This window comes from Mirounga leonina, unplaced genomic scaffold (assembly GCF_011800145.1).
Source record: "Mirounga leonina isolate KUSES-001 unplaced genomic scaffold, KU_Mleo_1.0 Mir_152, whole genome shotgun sequence".
Lineage (NCBI taxonomy): Eukaryota > Metazoa > Chordata > Mammalia > Carnivora > Phocidae > Mirounga > Mirounga leonina.
This window is the reverse complement of record NW_023270380.1, coordinates 676,549-693,483: the sequence shown is the minus strand read 5'-3', so window position 1 is coordinate 693,483 and position 16,935 is coordinate 676,549. Positions and strand designations below refer to the sequence as shown.

Sequence of the window (16,935 nt, the reverse complement as noted above, 5' to 3'; positions counted from 1 at the left end):
AAACAGTATCATACTCAGAATTAGATTTATTTAAAGTGAAGGAGGGGTTTTTTTCTTTCCTCTCCCAATTGGGGGAGCATGTGTCAAGGTGAAGTCTCCATCCACATGGGTCCTGGTGGACTCCAGTGGGCAAAGTCTCCATGCTGATTCAGGATGGACAAGGAATGGATTCAGATGTTGGTTGTGACACCAAAAATCTGTATGATAGAAGTAGCCATTTCCTTTAATTTTTCAGTTAACTCTTGTGAAGATTGAAAACTTGAAATAATATATAAATGAAAAATAACTTTTTTTTTTTTTTAAGATTTTATTTATTTAAGAGAGAGAGAGCATGAGAAGGGGGAGGGTCAGAGGGAGAAGCAGACTCCCTGCCGAGCAGGGAGCCCGATGCGGGACTCGATCCCGGGTCTCCAGGATCATGACCTGAGCCGAAGGCAGTCGCCCAACCAGCTGAGCCACCCAGGCACCCGAGAAATAACTTTTTGATATATAACCGACCATACTAAAGTACAAATTACAGAATGCTTTTACACATCCATTTTGGACATTAACACTCTAAAATTCATCTTAGGAACAAAATAAAAAGGAAAAGAAGGGAGTATGTTTTGCACCTAAAACAGCAAAATTCCATTTGCTGATTGAGACACAAATTAGGTAAAGAAGCTTTTATGGATAAAATGCTATTCTCAGGGGGGAATCTGAAGTAGAGGATACAGTTGAACCTTGAACAATGTGTGGATGAGGGGCACTGACCCCCAGCATGGTTGAAAATCCACATATAACTTTTAACTCCCTAAAAACTTCACTACCATTAGCCCGCTATTGACCAGAAACCTTACCAGTAACATAAACAGTTGGTTAACACATATTTTGCATGTGTATTATCTACTATATTCTTATAAGATAAATTAGAGAAAAATTGTTATTGAGAAAATACATTTACAATACTGTACTGTATCGAACAAATTTGCAGGTACATGGACCCATGCAGTTCAAACCCGTGTTGTTCAAGGATCAACTGTATTTACTTTCACCTTTTTTCATATTACGGGGAGCTTAATATAGGGAGAGTGTTAGACTAGAGATGAGCAGTTTTGCATATTTTGTACATGTGTGGTTCAATTTATTACAGAATGTTCTATCAAAATGTGTGATACTAAATTTAGGCAATGCGCAAATTAGGCTTAGTGTTTACCAGTAATCTTTGCAGATATAAGGATACTCTGTTTTATACCAAATGGAAAAAATACATAGTGATAAGTTACTGTAAATTCAGCCCCTCTAAATGGATAGGACTTTTATCCATCATACTAACATTTACACACATTTGGAAGTTTCCTATACATATATATGCAAGATACATTATTTAATCTACATGAAACATGATGAACCCCATCCCTGGTACATAGTAGTCACTCAATAGACATTTGTCCTTTGAATGTCTACACATATTTTGCAGATTCGTAGCCCAAACTCCTCTGTAATGGATTGTATTCTGCAGTCTTCTATTTTAGAATTGCTGGCTTAACCAGGGGACGTGAAGGGGGACCCTTAGAAAAGTAGTGTGAAACTAACCACACCAACCAGTATTCTGAGGTGAAACAGAAGCAAACTCGCAGCGTTTGCGTGTCAGAAGCTTTTGTTTTACAGCCCATCTGATGGTCTCTTAGCATTACATTTCAGACTTGTAGTCTCCTTTTGTAAGTGATCCAGTGAAAATGTAATTCTGTGAATAGATTACTTGGAACTTGCTCATAATTGATCTGGACTTTTATTTTGAGAAAGGGATACTTGATCATCCTACCATGACAGATTTAATAGTGCATTCTTTTTCAAAGATGAGTAATAACACAAAGGTTAATTAAGCCTTTTCATTGTCACAAAAATAAAAATTAAAAATGAAATAATGAAGGGATATAGCAAAATAATCTGTCTTTTGTTTGAAAGTATTTGAAATACTTGAAATTCATAAAGAGCTGAAATGCACCTGTAGGACTTTCTCTTTTCCGTATTTGGAAATGAAAAAATAACTGGATATGATTGATTTCTCTGTACTGCTGGAGAGATTTTCCAGTTGAGCCTAACAGATTATTAGAAAGCATTTGGACCCAAATCCAATGTTTTCCATGAAGTTTGTTTCTCATAAAAGTGCCACAGTTGAATTGTGGCTAATTAAGTGTTTAGTGCTATTTAAAGGTGACTTTGCTGTTTTTGTTATTCTTAGATAATAAATCATAGATGAACAATAGGAATGGAAAGTTGTGATTGTACAGAAGGAATTGTTAAATTGTGACCAAAGGACAAAAACAAGTAGAAACTATTATAGAAATAAATAAACATATATATACAAATGAAAGGTATATATACTTATAACAAGAAGTTAAATACATTTATTTTTGGAAGCTTTTTAATAATATAGCTACGATATACAATAGCAAATGTTTTTAAAGGACAGATCCTGACGGTAGAGAGATATAGATAGCCTCATATTTCATAAGCTCTGGAAGCCAGCAATTACTTCAGTTTGTGGAAAGAATTGATTCCATAGATATATTTAACTTACCCACATGGAGTTTTTCAGTTTGCTTTTAATATTATTGAGGTATATTATACACAAAATTCATATATCATTACATGGACTTTAAGTTTTTTTCTAATGAGCCACCAGCATTTAATAGTTGAGAAGTGTTCTTACAAAAGTCTTAACTTCCTTGGGGCGCCTGGGTGGCTCAGATGGTTAAGGGTCTGCCTTCGCTCAGGTCATGATTCCAGGGTCCTGAGATCGAGCCCCATGTCAGGCTCCTGGCTCAGCAGGGAGCCTGCTTCTCCCTCTCCCTCTGCCTCTCCCCCTGCTCATGCTCTCTCTCTCTGTCTCCCTCTCTCTCTCTCTCTCTATATATATATATATGTCTGTGTCTCAAATGAATAAACAAAATCTTAAAAAAAAAATCTTACTTTCTTAATTCTAAGAATCAAAATATTGGCCTAAACTGGACTGCAATATTGTCCTGGCAACAGCAATCTGCTGAGTGCTGTCCGCTTTGGGTGAGGCGTTGGCTCTTAAGTTTACCAAGATCCCCGAGGCCGCCTTCCTCATATCACTGGGCAGAGTTTCAACGCCTGCTGTGAAGAAAAGAAGTCATCAAATATTAGTTCTAAACAGAGGGCATGCACAAGAAAAATAGAAGCCAAGTAAGATGTTAAAATTGTTTTAAAGATTTTATTTATTTATTTGACAGAGAGAGACACAGCGAGAGAGGGAACACGAGCAGGGGGAGTGGGAGAGGCAGAAGCAGGCTTTCTGCTGACCAGGGAGATCCCAGGACCCCGGGATCATGACCTGAGCCAAAGATAGACGCTTAATGACTGAGCCACCCAGGCACCCCAAGATGTTTAATTTTTTTAGAGAATTGATCTTTTAGAAATTAATGTATTTTCAGAAGTGTAATGCTGTTTTACAGACAAAAAGTATTTGAAGTATTTTAATTATAATAAAGGATCTATAAATAGTTCAGATTTCACCTCATAACATTTATTATAACCCAGATTTTTATTATGTAACAGTTAAGTACAAAAAATGGTGCTAGGCACTTTGAGGGTATTGGAAAAAAAACTCAGTATTTGATTTTGAGAACCTTATGCTAATGTGACAAATGATAAAATATTGCCTTATTAATTGAAAATTTTTTTCCAGTTTTCTTTATCAAGTGAGAATATTGTACATACCTTTTTGTAACTACACAGATCCTAATTCAACAGTTTCATTTCATCAGTGCTCATTGGCTTTCCACCTTTATAGCGGTCTAATGAAGAAATGATTCTTCACCTGTCTCATTTCAGACTGTAATACATTTTGAGACACTGGAACTAGTTTTCATGATACTATTCTACTAAATTATTTCCCTATATATAATTGGATATATACTTAATATATATAATTGTTGAAATACTTGAATATATAATTATTATATATTTGTTTGAAATACTTGAATATATAATTGTTGGAATATATAATTGTTTGCACTACTTGTTTTCAGGTGATTATTAGTTAAAAACTTCCACATTGAAGAAATGACTTAAGCTGTGGAGAAAAATGAAAGTATTTCAGGTCTTATTAAAGACTTTAATCAGATTGGCTATTTTGACCACTAGGGGGAAAAACACTCAAGCAACCTCTAAGTAAAGAATGTCCTGTCGTTAGACCTGCAAGTATGTTTGGCAGTGGAAGGAATTTAGAACAGAGTATTTCCCAATAGTGGAGTGACATTATATTTTAAATAGAAGCACAGATGTTATCATTAATCATCTTCATTCATTGGGGAGTCTTATGAAAATAAAAAAGGACTTTCTGTGTTTGTGTTTATAGGCATTCAGCTCAGTGAATACCTGCCAGAGGTGAGAGACCTCCTGCAAGCAGACCAGCTTGGAAGCTTAAAGTCTAATCCTTACTTTGAGTTTGTTTTGAAAGCAAACTATGAATATTATGTTCTGGGACAAATGTAACTTTTTCTAAAAATGGTCACTGTCCCTGAAAATTTGTGTAAGCATGTCCTTATAAAAATCTTAGGCCTTAAACATCTAAAAATTTGTAGTTTTATAACATGTATTGATGAATTTTGTATACTTTATTTGAAAGCTGCTACAAAACAGCTGTGTGACTGAATGTAGTTTTGGTTTTTTGTTACAAGATATTTTCTCTCTTTTTTCCATCTAAAATGTATCACTTGTTATTTCCATGCTTGCTACCCTTTCTTTCTCTTCTCATTCTGTCGGGGGTTCTGGAGTTCTTACTCTGGTTCTGGCTACTTGTATGCACAAAGCACTTCTCGGCCTCAGTTTCTATAACTTTAAACATGACAGGATTGCACTGATTGTCTCTGAAATGGCTGTGACTCTGCACTGAAGAGAATCAAGTATTTGGTGTCTGTTTTGGTTAGAACTAGTGGGAAATATGTAGTAAGATAGATGTCAGGTTTGCTGACTTGCTATAGGACTAAAAGACTAAACAAGGCATAATTCATGTGAGCTTGAGAACTGGTTAATTCATTGGGAAAATATTAAACATTTCTGTGTAAATAATAGAGTATTAATGAGAGGAGTGAATAAGACCTGTGTTTTCTAACCTATCTGTAAGTTACCATAAAATAAGTTTATAGTATTAATGTTAGTTACAATCTTTCAGTATGGGGATTCAATTAGCTTCATGTATTTTCAAGGTGATTTACACTGAATTCCGGCTTTACCACAGTCTAATTAATGTAAAGCATGTGTTATGCTAGAAGCCATTATAGGGTTTTGTTTTGTTTTTTTTTTTAAGATTTTATTTATTTATTTGACAGAGGCACAGCGAGAGAGGGAACACAAGCAGGGGGAGTGGGAGAGGAAGAAGCAGGCTTCCCGCTGAGCAGGGAGCCCGACGCGGGGCTCGATCCCAGGACCTGGGGTCATGACCTGAGCTGAAGGCAGCCGCTTAACGACTGAGCCACCCAGGCGCCCCCCATTATAGGTTTTCTTAGTATGGCATCCGATTTACTGAAAAGTAGTGGTTCTCAAAGCTTCGTTGTTCTGACCAATGTCATCACTCAGTTTTTATCAGCTTTAAATAAAGACTAAAGATTGGACAGGGAGTTGCTGCATATTCAGATTTTGGCCCAGTTGAATGCTCACTAAACAACTTGCTCCGACAGCTGAAAAGGTCAGAAGTTAAATATGGTGAAGAGAGTCCGGTTCCTGGTTTCACAAAGGACAGCCGTCTGTGCCCTCTTCCCCTCTAGGCTTCAAATCCAGCCTTTGAACACGTTGGCAAGAGGAGGCTAATGGAGCTCATTACATTAATAACTGAAGGAAAGACACTAGCAGCCTTGTCTTTTTTTTTTTTTTTTTTTGCAGCTTGTGTGTGGGGACAGCATCAGGGTCCAAGTTAGGAACCTATTGAAGGTGCTAAGGCAAGTTGAACTTGTCAGATGGTGGATAAGAAATTGCTAAATTTTTATCTTACAGGACATAGACATTAACAGTTCTTGCCTGTATGATCCTTTTCGGTAATGTGCTCTGGGGACACAGGATTGTGCCCCCTTCAACATGCTACCACAAATCTGATAGCCCTAGTGTGACAGGAAAGCCAGTCTGAGAGTGACCCTGGCCCTGTTGATGGCATGATTTTGCATTACTGCTGTCACAGTGTAATGCATAGTCTTATTTTGAGGGAGGGGAAGGCTCGCTCTTCTAGCTGTATCTCGTCGTCAGAAGCCTAGCACCGAAATGGTTGGATTTTTAAAAATTAATAATAGTAAAATTAAGTCCTAAGATTTTGAATAGTTTTTCTAAATTTAAAAATTTCACAACATAGTCTTTATCAAAGAATTGATTTTTACATAAATTGAGTAATTGATAAAGACACATTATAAAGGTGAGCATGTTTTCTAAGGAAAGAGAAATTTTACGGACTTGGGAAAGGTTCCCCCCCCCCGCCCCCGTCCTTGCTTTTCTCAGAGTCACAGCTTGCAGCCTTGAGTAAATGAAACAATAATGTGTTTTTGAAAGTGAACAGTGCTGATATGTTTTAAGAATTTGTAAATATGGGATGCCTGGGTGGCTCAGTCGGTTAAGTGTCTGCCTTCGGCTCAGGTCATGATCTCAGGGTCCTGGGATCGAGCCCCGCATCGGGCTCTGTTCAGCGGGGAGCCTGCTGCTCCCCCTGCTTGTGCTCTCTCTCTCCCTCTCAAGTAAATTAAAAAAAAAAAAATCGTGAATGTGTCAAGGATGAAGGCAGAACTGGATACACATAAGGGACTTGCTGAAACCCCAGTGAAGTAAAAGGCTACTGACACCCTCCGTTGTAGGGATTTCGTTTTTTGAAGAAAACTTCAAAACTGGATTGTTTCTTTTACTTTGGGGTCTGAATCAGAGTCCTGAAGTATATCGCCCACCAGGCACACGAGTCCTGCGGGTAGATCGTGCAGGATGTTTCCCCTTTGAGGCCGATTGCTTTCTCTAGAACAGGAATGGAAGGAAAGCCACACCATAATGTCGTCAGACTCACTTCTTAATCTATTGTAATCCAGCATACTTGTACATGTTGAAGCTGATAACTACAGAAATATTAATGTAGTTCTACCTGCTTATTCCTGGACCTTTAATTTGGAGAATGCCTGAAGAGAAAAGAGTTTTACATATTTCTATGTAAAATCCACTCATTAGATACCAAAATATAATTTAAAAAAATAATTGTGTAATTCTAAAAATTTAAAGATTTTTATTTGAGAGCGAGTATGAGTGGGGGGAGGGCAGAGGGAGAAGCAGACTTCCCGCTGAGCAGGGAGCCCCACACACGGGGCTCAGTCCCAGGACCTGGGATCACGAGCCGAAGGCAGACACTTAACCGACTGAGCCACCCAGGTGCCCTAATTAATTCTTAAGTTAAAAAAAAAAAAAACTAGAAAATGTGAAACCTATTTTTTAAAAAAGTAGATGGAAGAAGATAAAGCCCTATAATCCCACCAGCTAGAAATAGCTTCAGTTACCAGTTTGAAATGTATCTTAGGGACACCTGACTGGCTCAGTCGGAAGAGCATGCAACTCTGATCTCAGAGTCATGAGTTCAAGCCCCATGTTGGGTGTAGAGATTACTTAAACTTTTAAAAAGTGAAATGCATCTTGGACAGTTTGGGACTGTGCATACTGTGTATTCTATAACCTAGTGTATATTGTGAGCATCTCCACGTATCCTTAATCCAGTGTTTCCCAGTCTTTTTCCCGTTGTCATTCCTGAGGACTCTTTTTAGTTTTATTCTAATCACTCCACCCGCATCCCCCCCCACAAAGTTTAATACTGCAGATATACTGTATATTTTTTTATGTGCTGTGCTTCTGGAGGCCACAAATCATTGCAATACCTAATTTAAGATTTTTTTCACACCCTGAAGAAACAGTTCCCCCCCTTCAAAAATGCATGTCTTCACAGTTCAAGATACAATTTTTTAATGACTGCATGATACTTTACCACATGGCTGTGCCATGCTTTATTTAATGGTTCTCTGCCTCCTTAACGATCTGAACACTTGAGTTAATGGTTTTGGTTTGGGTTGGGTTTTGTTTTGTTTTTTTGGGGGGGGGTTGCCTTTTTAGATACTACTAGAATAAATCTTTGTACAAAAATCTGTGTGTACTCCACATTCCTGTAAACTTACATGACTCTTCCTGTTCAGTTTGTGATGATGCTGACATGTTTAGCAAACAGTTGTAATAATTTTGAATGTCCTTTGCTCCCCTCTTCTACCACCTCACCCCCCTCACCTCCTCCAAACACTCCGAAGAAAGATACTGTGCTATTTATTGAGTGTTTATGTCCCAGGCACTTACCTAGTTTTAATCTTCAAGTCAATGTTAAGGAGTAGGTAGTATCCTCAGTTGAGAATATGGAGTCTTTCTTGAAGTGAGCTGTTCAAGGTCACACAGCCAGTCAGAAGGGGAGGAGGGTACACCCAGAAATACTTTACTGCAAAGTGCAAGCTTTTAACCCACTTATTATGCTAGATACTAGGAGGTAGTGGGGTGGGGGGCGGAGAGCTGATGGCTCCAGTGGAATCATTAGGCCAATAGAGATGGCCACGGCAGAAGCCATGACTTCATTGCAGGATGTCTTTGGCCCCTCGTTGGAAAAGATCTCTTGAGGATCTCTTATTTTCAGAACCAAACTAAGTGTTGGGAAGTATTAAAGGAAGGTAGAAAGCAGTCCCTGCCCTGCCCTGACTACTCCTAGTGGGAGAGAGAGTCACCCAAGCCCCAGCTTTGGGACCTGGGAGTGTGGTCTAGCTCATTGGGCCTTGCTTTTCTGATTCTTAAAACTGAATGACTAGTACCTATCTTACTTACCTCAGAATAATTAAAAGCCTATATGCTTTTAACAATATGAAAGCATATGAAGTTTTATGAATACATATTTGATTTTTTTTTGAGAGAGAGAACGAGTGGGGGGAGGAGCAGACTCCCCATTGAGCAGAGAGCCTGATTTGGAGCTCAATCCCAGGACCCCGAGACCATGACCTAAGCCAAAGGCACACAACGGACTGAGCCACCCAGGCGCCCCTGAATTCATATTTGAATCGATAGGAAACAATAGAAGGTTTAGACCCAGCGATAGTGGGGTCTGCAGATGTGTGAGGAGCTCAGGGTATAGGGCTGTGGAGGAGGGAGCTGTGAGGGCACAGCTGAGTAGCTGCACAAGGGCCCTGTCAAGTTTCAAGAGCGGGGCTGCACCTGAAAACTTAGAAGCAGGCACTCTCAGGCATACCCTACATGACTGAGCTTTACTTAGTGATAGTTCTCAAAAGGGTATGCAGGCAGTCACCCGCTTATCAGGGAGAGCAGAGCACTGGTGTGTTCCCCAAAAGTGTACATGTATGGAGACAGTTTTTCCACTCGCCTGTTAGGTCTATCCCCTAGGCCAATGAGAATCCAACTATACCAGAATGGGACTGGGTGACCCCATAGTGACCCGTCAGAGACTATTTAAACAGTCCCAACCGTGGGCAGAAAGCAGATGTCTGGCCCGGTGTTCTCAGGCCCCCTCTCCCCAAGGTTTGCTGTACTAGCAGTCTCCTCCCTCCTGAGTGTTTCCTTCATAGCTTTGTGTGTTTGAAGCTCATAGACTCTGGGCTTAGAAAAGCTTGCAGTAGAAGAGAGAAGAACTGCACCACTGAGCAAGAGTTTTGGGAAGTCTTGACAACCCCGTTCCCCTTTAAAATATCAAATTCTTAGGTATTCTTCCTACTCTCAGGGCAAAATTTAAGCTTTTCTGTTTATATTGTACCTATAGTGCATTTGCCAGTTTATTTTTTTCTAGTCTCTTCACCACCCACTGACAGCAGGACATGAGGTATTACAAATGAAAGGTAGTTTTCTGTCAGTCACTCATTCTCTAAAATAATTGAAAAAGCTAAATGCGAAACCAAGGTCGCTTTTAGCTGACCCTTTACACTCACTGCGTAAGCCCCATACTAACCAAACTATTTTTTAATTGACTGATGGTTTTAGGAAGGGCTGCCATGATGTGGACTACAGAGGAGGGTTGCATGTGCTTTTCTGTCCCTCCTCCAGAGAATCCACACCTGTCCCAGTTGCCGAGTTCCACTACCAAATGTGAATCACAACTATTTTGGGAACACTTAAGCACATCAGAAAAATGAATGATTCCATTCTCGCTTGTCCACGTCACTGATGTACCCCCTCAAAGCATGTCACTGAGTTCATCACAGAAAATTGTGTCTCCCTGTGCCTTCTACATCAGGGTTAGGACTGCGCTCGCTCCCCCACCCCCTGCCAAAAAAAGAGAAAATGTGAGACCGGCACCAACTGGATAACCTCCTTTGACCCTCACTCCACCTTACCATAAGTAGACCCATCCAAATCCTTCTAGAAAATTTGAAAGGCATATCCCCATATATCAGTGATATAAATAGAACCGCTTCAGCAGCCTCTCCTAGATGGTGACTTCAAGATGGACTGGGAAGCGGCCTGGCCTTGGCAAGGCATCATCCTCTAAATATAAAGATGAGTTTGTTCAGCCTTTGCAGAAGGAAAAATTGCTACCCATCCTAGAGTGCAATGTCCTTGTCCTCTTTACTGGGAGAAAGGTCGAGCAAGGTTTCATTTAGTAAGGGTGCTTCACCCATTCCACCACCAGGTCGTGGGTTGTGACCCTGGCCTTTCAGTCCCAGGACAGGGACACTCTCAGCCCCACCGAGGAGGTGGGGAATTGGGAGCTCAGCTCGGCCCACCCAACCTGGGGCAGGTCAGTCCGGGAGAAAGAGAACACCCCCCCAAATTCACGCCCTTCGTGAACGCCCGGGTGCGCTGCGCGTCACTGAGGCGAACGGCTCCGGGTGCCCTGGCTTTGTGCCTGCCGCTGTCAGAGCCGCCGACCCGGCCTGTCCCCGGGAGCCCTCCTCCTCCTCCTCCTCCCCGCCTCTCCGTCCTCTCCTCCCGCCGCCAGTTGTCTGGCCCGCGACAGCTGCGCGCCCTCCCGCCGCCGGCTGCCCTCTCCGCGGTGGGGGCGGGGGCCGACTTGGGTCAGCCCTCTGAATTGGGGAGCTCAGGGGTGGAGAGGGAGAAATGAAGTTTACTGGCGGGGGGGGCGCGGGGTCTCCTTCCTTCCCTTCCTGGGACACCCGGTGTGACTGCTACGCCCGTCCTCTCTGTCCCACCGCAGGAACACGGCTCCCTCCTCCCTGTAGCCGCGCGTGGGGTTTCGGGGGTCTGAGTAAAGCCAAAGAAGGGTTGAAATGTGGGAGGCACCCTCCGGAGCGCCCAGTGCGAGCAGAGCGGACAGGGTGCGGAGGCCTTGCGGACAGGTGCAGCTCCGGGAGCGCAGGCGCACACACGCACCTACTGGCGCGCGCGGTGACTCTCGCCCCACCCCATCCCCTCGGGCGGGCAACTGGGCCGGGTCGGGAGGGGCCGACAGTCCGGGGACACGCTCCATATACGGCCCGGCCCGCGTTACCTGGGCTCGGGCCAGGCCGCTCCTTCTTTGGTCAGCGCAGGGGACCCGGGCTGGGGCCCAGGCCGCGGGCCGGCTGGGGGAGGGGGCTCTAGTGCCCAACACCCAAATATGGCTCGAAAAGGGGAGCGACATTCCTGCGGGGCGGCGCGGGGGGGCGGCGCCCGCGGGCTATATAAAACCTGAGCGCGAGGACCAGCGGCCACCGCAGCGGACACAGCCGAGAGAAGCCTCGCTTCCCTCCCGCGGCGACCGGGGCCCGAGCCGGAGAGCAACAGGTGTAGCCACCCGCCCAGGTAGGGCGGGAGTGGGGGAGGGGACGGGGACAGGAGAACAGTAGGACAGCGGGACAAGGTGACAGGGCACCACCGAGGGGTGCCTGGAGAACTCCGGGGTAGAACCCAACCGACTCGTTTGATCAGCCCCAAGGCCTACTTTCTGCCCCCCTGCGTCTTGGTCCTCAGAGCCACACGCGCTTTATAGAGGAGACACGACACAATCAGTTTTTGGAAACGTCTCCCAATTTATCCCCAGCCCCTTTGGGCTCCGCTACCTGGCGGCTTAGCGTGTGCCAGGTAGATTAAAGGTTTTGCTTTAGTCGTCCCAAGGGCAATACCTCCCCAACGAACCTCCCCCGAAGATCATCAGGAGCCACTATTCTCTGGGTTGGCCAGCAGGCGAAAAGGTGCCTCTGTTCTGAGCCTGGAATGTCAAGAGGGTCCGGAATGGGCCATTCCTTCCGGGCTGGAGCACCAAGGCCCCTCCCACGGCCGTGTCTTTGCCCCCGCACCCGCACCCGCACGCGTGCGCAGCGAGCAGGTATCGCCGGCCCTAACCTCCTAGGCGAGGCCGCGGAGGCGCGGAGAGGGTGGGCGCCCGCGCCTGGCTCTTGCCGCGGGTAGGCTGCAGGAAGGCAGAGAAGTCTCGGCGGACCCTGGGCCGGGGTTCCCGGGGTGGAGAAATCCTCCGTGTGGTCGCGACGACGCAACGACGACCCCGTGCCCCTCTCCCTCTCCCTCTCAGGGCAGCGCAGCCCTGAGCCTGGGGAGCGAAGCTCGGGACGGGTCCCTTCGGCGGCTCCCCTGGCCGGCTGCGCGCCGTTCCCGGCTGGGGGCGTCCGTCGGTCCCCGGGAAGGGAGGGCTCTCGGGCCAGCGCGGCCGCTGTGCTGACGCGCCGTGTGTCTCCACGGCCTTGCTGTCCTTTGCAGAAACCAGACACCATGTGTGACGAAGACGAGACTACCGCCCTCGTGTGCGACAATGGCTCCGGCCTGGTGAAAGCCGGCTTCGCGGGCGACGACGCCCCTAGGGCCGTGTTCCCTTCCATCGTGGGCCGCCCTCGCCACCAGGTCAGGCTGCCGCCCGGCGGACCAAACCGGGTCGGGATCCCCGTGGAGCCGGGCCCCGGGCCACTGTGAGCCGCGGTAACGTGCGCGTGGTGTCTCCGCTCCGCAGGGCGTCATGGTGGGCATGGGTCAGAAAGACTCCTACGTGGGCGACGAGGCTCAGAGCAAGAGAGGTATCCTGACCCTGAAGTACCCCATCGAGCACGGCATCATCACCAACTGGGACGACATGGAGAAGATCTGGCACCACACTTTCTACAACGAGCTCCGCGTGGCCCCCGAGGAGCACCCCACCCTGCTCACCGAGGCCCCCCTCAACCCCAAAGCCAACCGCGAGAAGATGACCCAGATCATGTTTGAGACCTTCAACGTGCCCGCCATGTACGTGGCCATCCAGGCCGTGCTGTCCCTCTACGCCTCCGGCCGTACCACCGGTGAGTGCGCGCGCCCGCCGCCCCACCCCCCGCTCCCGCCCGCGGCCCGCGCCGGCCGGGGGGCGCCAGCTCACTCGCCGCCCTGTCCCCCGCCCCGCCCCGCGCGCAGGCATCGTGCTCGACTCTGGCGACGGCGTCACCCACAACGTGCCCATCTATGAGGGCTACGCCCTGCCGCACGCCATCATGCGCCTGGACCTGGCCGGCCGCGACCTCACCGACTACCTGATGAAGATCCTCACTGAGCGTGGCTACTCCTTCGTGACCACAGGTGCGCGGCGCTCCGGGCACCCGGGGCGGGCTGGGTGGCGCGCGGGCCCCGGGGCCCTGCGCTGAGGGCTCCTCTCCTGCCCCCCGCCCCCCACAGCTGAGCGCGAGATCGTGCGCGACATCAAAGAGAAGCTGTGCTACGTGGCCCTGGACTTCGAGAACGAGATGGCGACGGCCGCGTCCTCCTCCTCCCTGGAGAAGAGCTACGAGCTGCCCGATGGACAGGTCATCACCATCGGTAACGAGCGCTTCCGCTGCCCGGAGACGCTCTTCCAGCCCTCCTTCATCGGTGAGTCCCGCTCGCGGGCCTCGCCAGCAGCCCTGGGGCCGCGCCGCCCAGCCCCGCCCGGCCCCCGGGTCGCCCCCCGCCGGCTCACGCTCCTCCCTGCGGCCCCCAGGCATGGAGTCGGCGGGCATCCATGAGACCACCTACAACAGCATCATGAAGTGCGACATCGACATCAGGAAGGACCTGTACGCCAACAACGTCATGTCGGGGGGCACCACCATGTACCCGGGTATCGCCGACCGCATGCAGAAGGAGATCACGGCGCTGGCCCCCAGCACCATGAAGATTAAGGTGGGCGGCGGCCCGCGCCCCCTGCCCCCGCGTGGGCTCAGGGCTGCGGCCTTCACCCTCCTGACGCGCCACTGTCTTTCAGATCATCGCCCCACCTGAGCGCAAGTACTCGGTGTGGATCGGCGGCTCCATCCTGGCCTCGCTGTCCACCTTCCAGCAGATGTGGATCACCAAGCAGGAGTACGACGAGGCCGGCCCCTCCATCGTCCACCGCAAATGCTTCTAGACCCCATTCCACCAACAGCGCTCGAATTCTCCTCAGGACGACAAATCGGCTCAGGTTGCAGGTGGCTGACCTCGAGCCACCGCGCAGCAACTTCGTCTCTAACAACTTGAGTTGCTGCAGCCGCAACGCGACACAATGTTTATAAAGTGTACATACATTAACTTATTTACCTCATTTTGTTATTTTTAAAACAAAGCCCTGTGGAAGGAAATGGAAAACTTGAAGCATTAAACTCAGCCATTCTGTCTGTTGCGTAAAGTTGTTTGTTGTGTTTACCTGCGGGGGGGGGGGGGGAGGGCACAGGGGAGGAAGAGGGGCCCCATCTTCTTGTGTCACTTTTCACAACACTCGGAATGAGTGAGCTCCGAGCCACACCATTAGTTAAGTCTTCCCATGCTCACGGTCCCCGCCCCCCCCATCAGATCCATTTCCAAACACTGGCAGGCCCGTCGAGGGCCCGACCTGGCCCCCCGGTGTGTGCTGAGGAAGCTCTCCCTCTCCAGGGCGCTGCACTGAGCCCCAGGCTCGAGGGGGGCCGCGGGCGGGTGGCTCCGGCCGGCCACCGATGCAGGCATCGGGCGCTGTCCGCGGTGCTGGCGCCCGAGAGCCGCTCCCCCTACGGCCGGTCGGGCATTCCCTTAAGGAAATCCGTATTCCCTCCTGAATCTCGAGATCTAACTGAAAGGGCTGTGTTCTGCATTTAATGAACCAGTTTTCATTTGTAAGTGAAGACAGTCACTTCTCTTCCAGACCGGGAAGTCCTTTGCTTCATGCCAAGGTGATGGTGGTATAAAAATGTGCCTCTTCCGGTGTGGGGCTGGGGAGGGGCCGCGCCCAGAGGTGGGAAGAGGGTGAGGAAGGGCCAGATGAGCGGCCCAGAAAGGACAGCATATGCTGGGCATGCACAGACACCAAGGGCAGCCCAGCAAGGAGGTGTCTGCAGGGAGTGGAGCTGAGACTGGCACTGGAAGAAAAGGGGTAGCCAAGGGAGGAGGAACACCACCCCCTCCTTTCCACCACTGGCCATATTCTAAAGGCACAAAATATACTAACAGAGGTGGAATTTCTATGGGAGAGCGCAGTACCTACTTGTTTAAAAGCTAGCTTAATGTTTTCTAGTCAAGATGACCAAGGACAGTGGTACCTGAATAAAATAGATTGACTCAAAGAAGGTAATAAGTTTGTAAGTAGAATCAACAATATGCAACGTTATATGCCACATAGCCATATGTTTATTCATTGTCTCCTTTTATGGACTATTGAAAAGTTTCTGAAATCCTTGAGGCCTCTAATGTGGGAATACTGCCAAACCCAGATATCAAGAAAATCAGTAATTCAGTAGAATTTAAAATTTTAATAAAACAAGTCTATGATGCCATGTATTATTGCCCCATGAAAGGTGGATAAATGTTAAAAATGGCCCAAGTTCTAGTCTCTTGGAGGAATCTAGGTTTTATTGATAATGACAAGTATACATAGGCATATCTAAGCAAATCACACCCACGTACACACAGACTGAATAATTCATGTAGCCAGCAGCTTGGAAAAATGTCAGAGTTACATGAGTTAACTAATTGTCATGTTAAGAGTTTTCTAACCAAAACCCAAAATCACTTAAGTATTTCAGTAAGGTAGGTAAGGAGATAATGACCCATTTCTCCTGTGATCATAATCATTACATGACTCATGGTCATTTAGAACTCACAGAAGTTTTCAGTATAATCTGGTAGCCTTTCCTTGTGCACTACCTTTGATACTGCTCGTCTACTGAAAAAATGTGCAAATATTATTAATTGTGTGGTTTCACTGGGAATGTGCCAAATCTAAAAATTACTTTCCTTACCAACACGTCTCTAAAAACAACAACAACAACAACAACAACAAAACATCACACCTTTTATTAGTGTTCTGTTAGCTTTCCTGCTTTCCTATTAGGTCATGATTATAGGTATTTGGTAAATTGTATTACCTATATTTGTCCTGAAATAGGATGGTGGGTGTGGTAAAGAATGAATTGTTTGAAAATGTATATCTAGAGCATATACAAATGTTTGTGCTGGGTGAGAGGAGAAAAACTGAGTCCAGCAGCTCTAAGAGTGTTTGTAGTAAGAGGAATCAAGAAGTCCCTGTGTGGTGGCAGTGGAGCGAATAATGTTACATCCGATTCCCCAACTGAACAGCCATCTCAGAGAATCAGTTTTTGGAGCAGTGATAGAATTGAAAACAACAAACCTCCCCCCCCGCCCCCCATTGCTTATGGTGTGTTTCCTTAGACGTGGCAGTGGGACTTATCAGGGATCTTATTTCCTTCTCACAAAAGCTTATGAAGTCGCCACCAATTTGTTTTCACTAAATCTATATGACTAGTGTTCAGTTGAGGAAAGAAGGAATAGAGAAGAACATGAGAAGAGAGAATGTGTCAGGATTAAAAAGGATTAAGGTTGAGTGGGAGAAAGGAAAGGACCCCATACCACAGTACACCCTAGGCTCCATCATTTAAACCTTTGGAAGTTCAAATTGGACCATCGAGTATCAGGGTGCCTCCCAGCTGCATCTGTCCCCTGACCTATTACCCCAGA

General features: G+C 46.7%; 2 protein-coding genes across 5 annotated transcripts in view; both read left to right on the top strand.

The window, feature by feature from the left end:
• The window catches only part of NUP133 (nucleoporin 133), a 64,448-nt gene extending 59,120 nt beyond the window's left edge, over positions 1-5,328 (top strand). For all 3 annotated transcript variants that reach the window (XM_035008416.1, XM_035008417.1, XM_035008418.1), the window contains one exon: positions 4,367-5,328. In XM_035008416.1, coding sequence (XP_034864307.1) covers positions 4,367-4,503 — 137 coding nt within the window. In that variant the 3' untranslated portion in view covers positions 4,504-5,328. The remainder of the gene's footprint in view (positions 1-4,366) is intronic.
• A 6,348-nt stretch (positions 5,329-11,676) lies between these two features.
• On the top strand, positions 11,677-14,614 carry ACTA1 (actin alpha 1, skeletal muscle). Of its 2 annotated transcripts, none has more exons than XM_035008415.1 (7): positions 11,677-11,778; positions 12,709-12,849; positions 12,956-13,280; positions 13,390-13,551; positions 13,648-13,839; positions 13,949-14,130; positions 14,213-14,614. In XM_035008415.1, exons 2-7 carry the CDS (start codon positions 12,721-12,723, stop codon positions 14,354-14,356), a joined length of 1,134 nt encoding a protein of 377 aa, XP_034864306.1. In that variant the 5' UTR covers positions 11,677-11,778; positions 12,709-12,720; the 3' UTR covers positions 14,357-14,614. The 2 variants fall into 2 exon arrangements, with proteins under 2 accessions (XP_034864306.1, XP_034864305.1); XM_035008414.1 differs by having other exon boundaries at positions 11,690-11,796.
• Positions 14,615-16,935: the final 2,321 nt, after the last annotated feature.